This window comes from Catharus ustulatus, chromosome 24, assembly GCF_009819885.2.
Source record: "Catharus ustulatus isolate bCatUst1 chromosome 24, bCatUst1.pri.v2, whole genome shotgun sequence".
In the NCBI taxonomy this organism is placed as follows: Eukaryota; Metazoa; Chordata; class Aves; order Passeriformes; family Turdidae; genus Catharus; species Catharus ustulatus.
In genome coordinates, this window is record NC_046244.1 from 1,265,624 (window position 1) to 1,280,237 (window position 14,614).

Consider the following 14,614-nt stretch of genomic DNA (forward strand, 5'->3'; position numbering starts at 1 on the left):
GGGAAAGATGGGAAAGGTGTCAGACCCAACATCCCCGGCAAGAGCAGCCAAGACTAAACATGGTGTTCTTGATATTAATTTTTTTTAAAGCTCAGCCTCTCTCCATATGTCAAAGCTGAACTTAAACCACAAACACCCAAATTTATCCAATTTCTGTTTAATATTTGCCCTTTTTTATCTCACACACCTTCCCCACTGGAGAAGGGCTGTAGGGAAAGTGTTATCCTGCTTCTTCAGTGGCAAAAAAATCCCAACATATCCTCCCTGTGGGGCAGGCTGGGGTCGATGGCAGCAGCCCCAGAAGAAGCAGAGCTGGGATCTCTGATCATTCCCACTTCTGCAGTTCCCGGGACATTTGTGGATCACTGAGGACCTGGGGGTTGCACCAGGTTTGGTTGGGTTCTCCCACAGCCCTGGCTGTGATTCACCCACTGAGGGTTTGTGTTTCCCAAGGGAAGGGACCAGGCTGAGTCAGGCTGAGGAGTGCCAGGGTGGGGACTCCTTTCCAGAAGAAAAATTCTGATTTTTGGAGCGGGAAATCCATTGTGAGGTGCCTGATGCTCCCAGGGGGAAGGGAAGGAGCAGGAGAGCTCTGCAGCATCCAAGAGTGAGGATCAGGGAGCAGGAACGTGTCTGATCCCTCCTGGGCTCTGTGGCAACAGTGGGATGGGGGAGAAAATCCCTGTGGGACAGGAGGGAGGTTGTAATTCCCATTCCAAATGTGGGACCTGCAGGAACAGCACTGAGCCACGGGAGGATCCTGCTCAAGAAGGGTTTAATGAGCAGCAGGAGAATAAAATCTTCCCAGAGGCACATCCAGGCCTCCTCACACACCCCAAAACCTCCCACCCTGGGATGGAGCCTTTTGGGGCAATGCCTGAAGGTCCCCAACCTGCCTGGGGTTAAAACACAGCCCAGAGGCTTCCCCTCCACACACCCTTTGTACCATTTTATTGATAATTTTACCAAAAGTAACTTCTCCTATTGGCACCTTCCCCTTTGGGAGAGGAGTGGGATCCCTGCTGCTGTCCAGGGTTTGGATAAAAGGGCTGGAGCTGGTTCCTCCCAGCTGTCCATGTGAAGGGGTGGGATCAATCCTGCAAAAAATCCTGCAAATAGAGATTTATTAATTATTTTTTTCCCCTCCTGGGAACAAGGGAGTTACAACTCCTGGAGGTTCAGGTTCTGGCTTTTCCCATCAACTTGGTGTGCTGGGGGGACATCCCTGAAGTGATTTTGTCCTTATTCCACCCAACACCCTTTCCCAGCCCTCTGTGAGCTCAGAGCTTGTTTTTCCCTGGATCCTTGATTCCTCACATGTGAGTTGTGAATCATCCCCACCTGGAATGGGAACATGGCCCTGCAGCAAACCAGTCAAGGCCAATCCTGATTTTCTTATCAGGGAACACAAACGTGACCCAAGGGTGGCTCCTAAAAATCCACCCAGACCTTGGGAGGTCTCTGGGATGTTTTGGGAGCCTCTCCCCAGAGCAGCTCCAAACCTGCCTGGTCAGGAGTTAATTTGGGAGCCTGGACTTGGTTTTGTGCTCATTTCTGTCCCTCACCTGCCTGGAGGATCCCTGGGGTATGAACTGAGCAGGAAGGAGCCTGAGCTGCACCTGGGCTGTCCCAAAGGTGAGCAGGGAATCCTCCAGGATTTCTGGTTGCACCCAGGGCCTGGAGGCTCCTGCCCAGGAGGAAAATGTGGGATTCCATCCAGCTCTGGGGACTGCCACCCCAGGATGTCCCCAGCACGTCCCTTGAGGTTCCACCACGGTCTCACTGTGTCCAGGGAGAAAAATCACTTTTCCTCCATTGGAAAAAGTCCAGGGAATCTTCTGTGGCACTGGAACACTGCAGCTCACTGTTGTTTATGGCCAGCAGCTCCAGCCCACTGAAGGTTTGAAAACATTTCTGGGGAATTGCAGAGACAGAACAGGAGAGGTTGGTGGCAGAGAGGAGCAGAGGAGCAGGGAAAGTTCCCATCCCTGCACTCAGCTGTGCTGCACTCTGAGTGTTGGGATTGTTCTCTTTAGAAGAGCTGAGCAGTTGTAAGTTGCTCTAAAGTTGTTTATTGTGAATATGTCTCAGTCTCAAAAGGCAAAGAGTCCCAAGTGTTCAAGTCCATGCTCAAAGCTTTTTGTAGAGTCCCAAATAGGAGCAAAGTCAGGGCAGAGGCAGAGGCAGCTACAGAGCCTCAGAGGCAGATGTTGCCTCTTTTCTTCTTTTATTCTTTTCTTCTCCCCCTTCATGTGGTGCTAGTGATGATGATGATGATGATGATGCTGGAGGAAGAGAAAGTCAGAGACCTCTTGCTCCAGTACACAGATTCTTATTTACAAATTACCCAATGAGCTAAAAACACAAATCTGAAGCATTTCTTCTACGCCTATTAGAATTTTAGGTTTTTAATATGAAAGTTTACATATAATCTACACATATAGCCTATCTGCTCTGTTTGAGGAATGTAAGCAATATTCTTACTATGTTTTTTTTGAGCTCTCACTGAGACTTGTTTTTTAAGACTTGTTTTCCACACTGATGCCTAGGACTGTTTTTGAGCTCTCACTGCAGCTGGTTGATCTCTCTCTGAGGAACTCAGGTCTCTGTTTTTCAGACTCCAGCATTCCAGCAGACCTGGGGAAGGGAATTGCAGAGGGAGGAGGCAGCAGGACAAGGAAACCACCACGGAATAGCTGGGGAAGGTCAGGATTCTGTGTCACCTGCAGCAGGTGGGGGGGACCCAGCAGCTCCCTGCTCTCCCCAGATTTAATTAATCCCCACTTTAATTAAATCCTGGAGCCTGAGCCAGCACAGGGATGTTGGAAATTGGGGGAGCTCCTGCCCACAGTCAGGTTCAAAGCAATCCCACAGCTCATCCAGGCTCCCCTGCATCACAAAGGACTTTTTTTCCCAAATAATGCCTTTGACAAATAAACTTTTTTTTTTTTTTTTTGGAGAGGAGGCTGGCTCTCTGTTGTTTAGCTCATTACTTTGAGTAATTTCATCCATTTTGAGGCATTTTCTCTCAGTCTTCTCGTTCCTAATTTAAGTACCAAACTCCCCAGGTCTTTGCTGACCTCCCAGCCCAGGGCGTTTTGGAGCCTGGAGCTCTTTGCCTTTGTGCAGCACCGAGAACCTTGGAGCCTCTCTGTGTGGCCTGAACCAGCTGAAACTTTCCAAAACATTCCCCCTTTTGTTCTTGTCTCTCTCTAGCTGTTGTGGGGTTGTTTTTGTCACCTTCAGTCCCTCCCAGACCATGAAGCACCGTCAGGATATTCCCACCTTTTCAGCTTGTCCCTCAATCACAGCCCTCCTGTGCCCTGGGCAGGGAGGCACTGCTTGCACCACCTTTATTTTCCAAAACACATCTCTGGGCCTCTGCAAAGCCCCCCAGGACAGCTCTGGGGAGCTCCTTGCAAGGGTATTTGCAAGAACAGAGCTCCAAACCTCCCTCTAAGATGCCACCTCCTCACTGTCATTAATGTTGAACACTGACCACTGTGCTCCTGGGAGCTCTGAGGGTCTGACCCAACTGAGGGGGTAGAAACCCAGGGATTTGCCTGCTACAAACTTCACTGGCTCCTGCAGCAGAGCTCAATCTGTTTTTGCAGAAGATCTGTGCCAGCACAAGTGGAGCAAATGAGGATTTCCACCCTGACTGGGAAAGCTGCACAAGGTCCTGCCAAGGGTACCCTGGGCAGCAGGAGCTGGGGGCACCCCGAGGCTGTGGCTGCAGAACAGTTTGGTTTGGTCAGGAAAGACACTGAGTGGGAGAGAAAGGCAGCCTGGTGCTCCTGCCAGCTCCCAAACCTTCACCACCCCCTGTTACACAAATGGCAAAGGCACAACTCAGCTGTGCCTCAGTCCTGCACCGTGCTGGGAACCCTGAACAGCCTCAGCCACAGAGCCCAGGCTCTGCTGAGCAGCTCCTGTTGCTCTGGGGCAGCTCTGGGAGGGGTTTGGCACTGCCCAGGTGCTTTGGGTAACTCCTGCACCCACCCTGGAGCAGCCCAGCTGCTGTTTGGAGGGAGGACTGTTAGCAGGGCTCTGCAGGGCTTTCACAGAGCTGTGTTTGCTCTCTGATGTGGTTCCAGGGCAGCAGAGGTGCAGGATTGCTGCTCCAAAGAGTCAACTCCACACCAGCCCCTCCTGCACTTCACAGGGCCAGACAGAGCCACCAACACACCCTGAGTCCCCTGTGGGACACCAACCCAAACCTCCCCGGGGCATTTCCTGCCCAGTTCCCTCCTCAGCAGCAGCTCCAGCTGCCAGGAGTGACATCAGCCCCCACAGAGGTGAGAACAAAAACACTGCACCTTCACCCCCCTGCTAATTGCCAATCCCAGTGCGTGGCCAACACCAACAACAGGCACCAAAGGGGCTGGAGAGTTATTCAGCCTCTGAAATTGTAATTATAATTATTTCTGGGATGGGACCGTGCTAGGAAATTCAAGTTCAAACAGAGATGAGGAAGCCAGGGAAAGCTTTATTAGATTCCAAACTCACCAGGTGTCAGCAGAACTGTGCCAGGTGAGTTACCAGCATGCACAGGTGGGGAGCAGTGCTGGGCATGCAGGGCAGCAGTGGGGCTGTGCAGGGCTCTGGGGGGGCTGTGCAGGGCTCTGGGGCTGCCCTGGCTGCAGCTGAAGGGTTCCCAGAGAGGGGACAGGGGGAGGAGGAGCCCCCCAGAGAAGAGCCATCCACTGGAGGCACAGTGAGCTTTGGATGCAGCCTGGGAGGGAGCCAGGACAGGTCCTGGACACTCCATGCAGGGACAGCAGCTGCTGCCTGCACCCAGAGAAGGAGAGGGAAGGGGGAAATGTCCTTGCAGAGCCCCTGAGGCTCCAGCCCCACACAGAAGCTGCCAGTGCAGGCAGGGAGTGTCCTGGGGAGCCTCCTGGGGCTCCTTGTGCAGGCCCAGGGCTGGACAGAGCAGCAGCTCTGCAGGAAAATGTGAGAAACACCTCAGCATTGAGGCTCCTGCCTGGTTCAAGCACTAGTCAAGCCCAGCTTACCCATTTGTTCGGTTTATTGAACTTCAAAGAGGTGCACACTAAAGCATTAAGATTTACTGGTTTGGATTCCTCTCTGTACAAGTTCTTTCAAACAGCTTGAATGCACAAGGCTTTACAGATAGAAGCGCTGAAACACAAGATAAAACAAATCTAAATTTCAAATCACTCCATGAAGAAAAATTGTAGAAAATAAAAAAAAAAACCAAAACAAAAAAAACCAAAACAAAACAAAAAAAATTCCAACAAAAACCCGCAGCACTCCTGGGGAAGGGCCAGACTGCAGAGGAGGGACAGGAGGGTGGAAGGCAGCGCTGGAGGCTCTGCCCAAAGCTGCTCCGTGCTCAGGGGATGGAGTTCAAGAGATCCTTGAGGAAGTTGTCTGGATCATTGATTTCTGACAAGAGTCCTTTGAACAGAAGACAAGAGAGAAGAATCAGCCCCACTGTTTGTCCTGCCCCCAGGAGGGATTTGTGCTGGGCCATGTGTGAGCTCCTGACAGCTGCAGGGTTATTTTAGGGCTGGACACGAGCAGGGAAAACCCTGGTGGATGCATGTGCAGGAGGGACTGAAATGGGAATTTAATGAAACATTAAATCCATATGGAACTGCTCTTGGGCAGCTCTGGTGCCTGTGCTGGGCAGTGAGACTGGCCTGGGGCACAGATTGTGAGAGAACAAAGAGCAGCTTCAGCTTCCCTGCAGGTGCTTAGGGTCTCCTGGCTCCTGCAGGACCCAAAATCCCTGGGGAGCAACTCTGGCTGCACCCAACTGCTGCATGGCCACATCTGATCCCCAGCCTTCAAGCACAGACCCCCCAGAACACCTTCCAGCTGTGCTACAGATGTTTAGCAGAGCAGGGGGGAGGTTTTCCTGCCTGGGCTGCTCAGGTGCGTGTCCCAGCAGTTCTGGGGAGCTCAGGCCATGGCTGGGCAGTGCTGATCCCTCCTCTCCCTGTCCCATCCCCACGAGCTGCAGCAGTGGCAGGACAGGAATGCTGCTGTCTCCAGTCAGCAGCTATAAAAGGGCAGGCAAACACTCACCAGCCACATCCAAAAACTCAGAAAACGTTTCCACTGGCATGAATTCCTCCTGGAAGGTTTTCAGGGCCTTGTCTGCAGCCTCGTGGATTGGCATGTCGTTGTGTCGGATGAACTCGGCCAGAGAGAAGGACCAGCCTCCCTCTGTGTTACTGGTAGGCACCTTCTGCCAGGGGACAAAGACACCAAATCAGGCCAAAAATCATTCTTCAATTTAAAAAAATTACTGCAAACCCTGGTGCCTTCTCCCGCTGCTCCCATTTCCATCCCTGCCTCTTACAAACAACCAACAGAGAAGGAAATTCTCCAACTGCAACTTCATGATCTTTTTTTGCAGAATGAAACAAGGTCCCAGGCATTTTCTCACCCTGAGTAATGAACCCTCTGTGGAAGCTGCAGGGTGCTTTCTGCCCCTGGCTCCTTCCTCACCCAACCACTTCCCTGGCACAGCCTGGAATGTCCTTCCTTCCATGAACAATGAACAGGAAAAATAAGCAAATACAAAATACAGGAGTGTTGCCAACTGGAAAAGCCTCTCAATTCTTCAGCTACTGAACTTCAAGGAGCACAATGAACACAGGCAGCTTCTTGTGGCCTTTCTACTTTCACAAGGTGCAGAAGAAAAAAGAAGGAAAAAATCCTTCCCTATGAGAATGGGGAGGCCGTGGCACAGGTGCCCAGAGCAGCTGAGGCTGCCCCTGGATCCCTGAAGTGTCCAAGGCCAGGCTGGAAGGGGCAGGGAGCAGCCTGGGCTATGGAAGGTGTCCCTGCCCATGGAGGGGTGGAATGGGATGAGCTTCAAGATCCTTTCCCACCCAAACCATCCTGGGATTCGGTGAACTTTTGTTTCCAAGGATATTGGAGAAAGGGATTTTTCAAATTTTGATTTCTATTTCAAATTCATGTACAGTAATTTCATGATTACAAGCCGCACTTTTGGGTGCCAGCAACTTTTCATTCTCTGTCCATACACAAGCCGCACCTGATTATAAGCCACACGTTACAATCCAGAGTGTGATAAAAGGGATCTGTTCTATCACCATCTGTTGAGGGTGGGGGCAGTGATCCTGATCTCCATGGGAGATATTCTGCTAATGGGCCATCCATTGAAACCAGGCAGGGCATTGTTCTTTATCTTTTCACAACCCATCCTTCCTCCAGCCAGTCATTTTCTGCTCATGGCCATTGAGTCCCACTGTGGGACTGATAAAATTACTGCATGCCATTGGGAGTTGCTCCAGCCAGGGGGAAGAGCCCAACATTTCTCACCAAGATAAAAACAGAGGGTTTGGGACACTAAGGGAGCCCCTTTCTCCACTGGACTCCAGAGGAAAACCGGATTTCTCCACATCACCACTGGACCTTTAGAGGGAAACTGCACCTTGTACAGGAGCACTGCTCCAACTGAGCCACATCTGTCACTGCAGGAGGATGCAGCCACCATGGGATGGGACTGCTGCCAATACCCTGCCTGACGGGTGTCAGGTTGTACTCTGACTGTGTCAGGGTTTGGGGTTTGTTTCTTTGTAGTACTGTATTTCTATTTTAATTTCCCTAGTAAAGAACTGTTATTCCTAATTCCCATATCTTTGCCTGAGAGCCCCTTGATTTCAAAATGATAATAATTTGGAGGGAGGGGGTTTACATTCTCCATTTCAAAGAGAAGCTCCTGCCTTTCTCAGCAGACACCTGTCCTCCAAACTAAAACAGCAACTTTTCATTCTTTGTCCATATATAAGCCGCACCTGATTATAAGCCGCACTTTGGGTTCAGACCAAAATTTTAGTCAAAATGGTGCGGCTTATAATCGTGAAATTACTGTAATTGCTCAGGTAAGAAAGCTGAAGTGGAGCTGTTGCAGAGGAGCTGCAGTGCTCTCCTTACCTTGAACATGTTGTAAATGAGATCTACGAGTGCCCAGAAGAGCAGCCCCGAGCGGTATGTGGCATAATCCTTCACTGCCTTGTCTGCCAGTCTGCCAGAAGGAAATCAATCTGCAGTTAATCACTTCATGATGAGGCTTTGATAACCCACCTGATGAACAGCATGAAAGCTGGAACAGCCAGAACCATCAGGGATATGCAGGGGATGGCTCTGGGTGAGCCTTGCTGGCTGTTCCTGGCCATGAATCATTGGGCACCTGAGATTCTCTGGGCAGTCTTCACTCAGCTGTGCTGTGTGACCTGAGCAGCTCTGCCAGTAAAACCTTCTTCCACAGGAAGGAAATGAGGACAGAGGGATCTGGAGGGCTAAGACTACACAGGAAGCCAACAGCAGAGTGGGAAAAAACAAAGCACAGCCCTTGTTTGTGTGTTCAGTGCTGGGAGAACAGCAGATTCCTGAAGGAATGACCAAATCCAGGCCTCACACCCAGGGGGTATCAATGACAGAACAGCTTTGTGCTTCTAACTCATAAAAACATTTCTGCAAGACTCTGAGGGAAATAAGAAATGGAAGAATTTCCATTTAATATCTCCTTTATTATTCCCCTGCCAGGAAAGGACTTCTCCTGGAAATCCAGCATCTGGGTTTGGAGCAGCAGGAATGCCCTAAAAGGTGCAGAGCTGTGCTGGGATAGCAGCTCCCAAAGTCTGCAGGATTAATCACAAACAGGTTCTGGCAAGGCAGAACCTCCTGCCAGCAGCTCTCATGGCTTTGGAATTTTCGTGCCTGTGCTCCTCAGGTACATCTGCCCCATCACGTGCTGCTTCCTGCTCAGCACTTCAGAGCTTTGGAAAAACAAAAATTCTCTTTTACGCACCCAGGAGCAGCTCAGCTGCTGCTGCTTCCAGTCAGCAACACAACAGGGGGAATCCTAACTGCAGCCTGCCCCAAACTGGGCTTTTCTGGGGGGAAAATGAACATTTTGCTGCTCTTATTAAAAGGTTCCATTTGTGTGTGTGTGTGCCCTTAAAACAGACATCTTAGTAGGTGGCAGCTTGCTCAGGCAGCTCAGCTTAATTATTTAAAGGAAAACCAATTAGTAAAGGTGACTAAATTTCCACGGGATGAAGAGCAAGGCTAATTCTGGCCTCCCAAATACTGCAAGCCAGACTTTTCTTTTCATGTGAATGGGTTTGATCTAATTGGAGTCTGCTCCTTTAATTGAAAACTAAAAGGCCCTTGTGGGTTAGGGCTGGTAGTTACCTTCTGGAGCAGCTGCTGGGTTTCATTCCTGGAGCTGGCCAGGGACTGCCAGAACAGACAGACTGACAGAAAGCCAGACACACACACTGGGGAAGCCTTGCTTCCCTCAGGAGTGTTTTACAAAGGTCAAAGTGAAGACCAAAGGGAAAAAAATCAAAAGGGTCCTTTCCTCCCAAATTCCACGCTGAAAAACATTTTTTTAGCCAGAATTTGTGGATCAGTAACAATGAACACTCAATTCAGTTCTTTGGAATCTGTAAATCATATTTACAAAAACAGAACTCAGATCCATTCTGGTAATTTCATCTTTGGGTTTAAACATGAAGTGTTTCCAAAACAAGGGAGGTGCTGAGCATCTCCCCCTGGTACTGTGGTACCAACCCTCCAGCCCTTTCTGGCTCAGTTCTCCCCAAACCTGTGTGACCCTCACTGGCCCAGCTGAGGAGCTGCATGGGCACTCCCCACAGGACAGGGAGGGGTGGGATTTGCTGTTTTGGAATCAGGGAATACAGAGAACTGCTGAACCTTCCCAGCTTCACAGGGTTCAGATCATGAGAGATCCTCAGCTTTTGGGAGATCCACTGGGGGTTCCTGCAGTGGCTCCTGTCCCTGTTTAGGATGCACTGGGGGTTCCTGCAGTGACTCCTGTCCCTGTTTAGGATGCACTGGGGGTTCCTGCAGTGACTCCTGTCCCTTTCTGAGGTGCACTGGGGGTTCCTGCAGTGACTCCTGTCCCTGTTTAGGATGCACTGGGGGTTCCTGCAGTGACTCCTGGCCCTGTTTAGGATGCACTGGGGGTTCCTGCAGTGGCTCCTGGCCCTTTCTGACATGCACAGGTAGTAAGTAGCAAGTCCTTGAGCGTCCAGAACCTTCACCCTGGTGTTCTGGGACTGGAGCTGCTCCCAGACATCACCCTGAATGTGGAATGCTAATTTTAATCCTTTGCATGCAGACATTACCCTGGTGTCACAGCCAGTGGCTTCCTCTCTGCCTCAGCCTACAAATTCAAGATATTGGCACTTATCTGCAGAGCATTTCACCATCCATCACCCTCTTCCTGATTTTCCACAAGAATAAATAAGCACAGACCTTGGAAATCAGAATTGCCATACTGCTATTTCTGAGAGGCTTTATCAGAGGGAGGCTTTGTGCTCTCTTAGTCTGCAGAGATTAAAGAAAGCCCTTGAATAAACCTTGGCATAATTCCTGAGCACTATTTCTGAGTGTGTCCCCCTGAAATTCCAAAGACTGTATGCTTTAGCTGGAAGTTCCTGGCTCTGCCTGATCCAATGTTTTTATTACAGCCATGCTTGGGGAAGGAACAAAACATCTAGGGAGGGTTTAAAAAGCAGCAAACCAACCCCTGAAGAGCTGCACCCTCCTGAGCCTCCAGGACACCTCCTGGATGTGTCAGACCCCCCAGCACTCAGACAGGCTGCTGGAAATAGCAAACAGGAGCCAGGGGAGCTTGAAACAGCACAGAGATCAATAGAGGAGCCCCTTTCAGGGCTCTCTCCCTTCTCCAAGATCACTGGTTCATGCTGGGTTTGTGCAACTCCAATGTAATGACTTTATCAAACACCTAATTAATGTCATCAGCATAAGAATGCCCTTTAAGGCGACTTAGAATAATAATGAATTGATTCCTAATTATGACAGCTATTTCAAATCATCCTTTCAGAAACCGGAATTCCCTTTCCCTCTCTGGAAATATTGTGCCTTTGTCAGGCAGGCACAGCCACTTATTCTTGTGCTTCAAGTGCCTGACAGCTGCTATTGATTTTTTTCTTTTTAAAAAGCAATGGCATTTGACTTCTATTTCTATTTTTCTATTTGAGGGAGGCTGGAGCACTGATCAAAAGGGCCCAGAATGAGCTTCTGTAGGGAGACAAACTGGGAGTGAGGCACAGCTCACACACAGCTCATGGCTGGAGCCACTGCAGTGCTGAGGTGGGAGAAGAAGAAGGAAAAGAATGATTTCCATTGATCAGCTCATTGATCCACTGCAAGGAACACCCAGAATGAAATGCTCCTGCTCATACCAGCCCTGGGGTGCAGCTGCAACCACTCAGGGCCAGGCTGGATGGGCTTGGAGCAACCTGGGCTGTGGGGAGGGGTCCCTGCCCATGGCAGGGGGTGGCACTGCAGGGGCTTCAGGGTCCCTCCCAACCCAACCCAGGACCCTGCAGCTCTGCAACACTGAGTGCAAAGGTTACTCAGAGGGATTAACACCTGGTGTAAACTACACTGAGCAAAATACAGCATAAAAACCTCCAAATCCCTGAAATTTCACACTAAGAAATGCAAAAATCCCTTAAAAATTGCACTAAAAATGACCAAAAAGTCCTAAAATCTGCACTGAGACACCAAAGTTTGTCAAAATTCCAAGGATTTCTGGGAAAAATATTGGGAAGGAATTCCTAAAGAAATCTGCCCTTAGGTGGCAAAAAATTCCTAAAAATCCCCTCCTAAAAGTCTTAAATTTAGTCACAGGACACCCAAAATCTGCATTAAAACACCCCAAAATGGTCCCACACTGGGAAATTGCTGGGATTTGTGTGAGTGAGCTGTGAGTGGCTCTGTGCCAGTGACACGAATGGGTGTGCCAGTGACACAAGTGGCTCTGTGATGGTGACAGGAATGGGTGTGCTAATGACACAAGTGGCTCTGTGACTGCCAGCGACCTGTGGGGCTCTGTGATGGATTCACAAGCGGCTCTGTGCCTGTGCCAGTGACAAGAGTGGCTCTGTGACTGCCAGTGACCCGTGGGGCTCTGTGATGGTGACAGGAATGGGTGTGCCAATGACACAAGTGGCTCTGTGACTGTCAGTGACCTGTGGGGCTCTGTGACTGCCAGTGACTCATGGGGCCCTGTGATGGTGACACAAGTGGCTCTGTGACTGTGCCAATGACACAAGTGGCTCTGTGACTGCCAGTGACCCGTGGGGCTCTATGAAGGTGACACAAGTGGCTCTGTGATGGTGACACAAGTGGCTCTGTGAAGGTGACACAAGTGGCTCTGTGCCTGTGCCAGTGATACAAGTGGCTCTGTGAAGGTGACACAAGTGGCTCTGTGATGGTGACACAAGTGGCTCTGTGAAGGTGACACAGGTGGCTCTGTGTCCCTGTCCCCAGCCCAGGGAGGCACTGACCTGCTGGCCCCTCCTGGGGACACCACGCGGGCGTGGGCGGTGACGAGCAGGCGCCGCAGGATGTCCCCACGGATGGCTCTCCACCTCTCAGGGGGACAGATGTGCAGGGCCAGCACGGTGTAGTAGTGGGGCCCGTCCACCTCGAAGGCGCTCTCCACCCACTTCTCCCGGGGCTGCTCCAGGAAGCTCTGCAGGTTCTTCTCCTCCCGCGACGTCGCCCGGGTTCTGCAACGCAAGGAAAGGCTCAGAGGCTGCCCCAGCTCCAGGGGCTCAGCCTCTGCTCCCCAGGAGTGCTGCCCATGCACCCTGCATGGGGAACCAGCTGGGCACCAAACTCATCTCTGGTTGATGATTTACCCCCAGTGGATACTACCAGCTTCCCATAAACTCATCTCTGGTTGATGATTTACCCCCAGTGGATACTACCAGCTTCCCATAAACTCATCTCTGGTTGATGATTTACCCCCAGTGGATACTATCAGCTTCCCCCAAACTCATCTCTGGTTGAGGATTTACCCCCAGTGGGCACCACCAGCTTCCCCCAAACTTATCTCTGGTTGATGATTTACCCCCAGTGGGCACTACCAGCTTCCGCCAGACTCATCCCTGGTTGATTATTTACTCCCAGTGGATACTACCAGCTTCCCATAAACTAATCTCTGGTTGGTGATTTACCCCCAGTGGATACTACCAGCTTACTCCAAACTCATTCCTGGTTGATTATTTACCCCCAGTGGGCACTACCAGCTTACTCCAAACTCATTCCTGGTTGAAAACCTGCTCCCAGCAAAGCAAACACATTTTCCTTGGAGGAGTGGGTGGCACTAGAGGTTTGCCAGGCAGCTGCCACTGCCCCAGTGGAAGACAACACCTCTGTAGAGGTATTTTAAACTTTTTTTGAGAAAAAAGATTGAGCCAGTGCCATCTCCCATGGGACACCACAGAGCCACTGCAGCTCCTGGATCCATTGATACAATTCCTCTACTGCAAAAGCAACCCCTGGGAAGATACAGGCCAAATTCAAACCCAAAAGACACTGTACTTTACTGCAAGCTTATATAAATATTTTATAATTTTCCTCCTTTCCTCCAGAGCTCCAGCACCCCAGGAGTCCTGACACCCCAGAACTGAGAGTGAAAACCACTTGTTACAGGAGACTTTGGGAAGTTGCATCACACCTCATCACATCTATGGCTCTACTGCAGCAGGCAGAGGCTGCCAGCCAGGTCAGACCCTTGATTTTTAAGAGAGATAAACTCTCCCTATCAGGCATCAAGCAGCATGAAGCTGTCAGGGTTGTGTGACCTTTCCATCTGCTAAAAGATGCAGCTGGGAGCCAAGTAGTAGCTCTTTAATTTCTCCATTTAATATTAAAAATTCTGTCTGGGAAGTATAGAAGGCCTTTTTCCACGTCTGCCCAGCGGGTTCTGGGCTCTGTGGTGCCGACAGCAGCCTAACAAGATGAAACAAATAGTTCCATTTATTTGTCTCCCAAAGGACTGGGAAAACAATAGCACAGGGATCTGGAGATAGATATTAAAAACAAAAGAGAAATTGTATTACAGCCAAAACCTTGATTAGTTCCAGGCGGGAAAGTGAGAGGGATTTCACTGCACTGCATTTGGAGTGACCTTGGTGTGTATTTTAATATTTATACCCTCATCTAATTAGAATTACTTACTAATATCTAACTCCTCAAAGAGAGGATATACATGGGCATCCCATTTTTTTTTTTGAGCAGGATCAGAACCAGCTCATGCATTCCAAAGCATTTGGGTGCTCATGGATGTAGCCTCAGCCAAAGCACTGCTGCTTATTGGTAAAAAATAATAATGGTAACCACCCAAAAAATTTAAAATATCAGGAAAATCTGATGGACCTGAACCCTCCTCCAGGATGGCAAATCTGGAACCAAAACTGTGTTATTGGAACACTGAATAAAATAATTCAGGGTTAACTTTTCAACTAACTATTACTTCATCACAGTGTCTCTTCTGCCTGCTCAGGAGAAAATTAAGCTGGCAGGGTTTCTTTAATGTAATAACCCTGTTGCTCACCCCAGAGGTAATAATTACATCTAGAATGGAAAGAGAAGCTAATTCCCAATTGCTTTTACTCAATAGGTTCCCTGTTATCCAGCATGTCCAGGCTTCACTCCCAACAATGTAAATCCCTAACAACCCGCTCAGGATGCGCAACCCCGCTCCTCCTAAAACTTTCTGTGACTTCCCAGCTGTGCTGCCCGGTGCACAAAGCTGAGC

The 14,614-nt window shown here is 49.9% G+C and overlaps 1 protein-coding gene across 2 annotated transcripts in view; it reads right to left on the reverse strand.

The window, feature by feature from the left end:
- Positions 1-4,469: 4,469 nt before the first annotated feature.
- Positions 4,470-14,614, reverse strand: part of UBR4 (ubiquitin protein ligase E3 component n-recognin 4) — a 92,052-nt gene continuing 81,907 nt past the window's right edge. For both annotated transcript variants that reach the window (XM_033079314.1, XM_033079313.1), the window contains 4 exons: positions 12,354-12,578; positions 7,939-8,029; positions 6,058-6,220; positions 4,470-5,424 (listed from right to left, as the gene is read on the reverse strand). In XM_033079314.1, the coding sequence (XP_032935205.1) occupies positions 5,360-5,424; positions 6,058-6,220; positions 7,939-8,029; positions 12,354-12,578 (544 nt within the window). In that variant the 3' untranslated portion in view covers positions 4,470-5,359. The remainder of the gene's footprint in view (positions 5,425-6,057; positions 6,221-7,938; positions 8,030-12,353; positions 12,579-14,614) is intronic.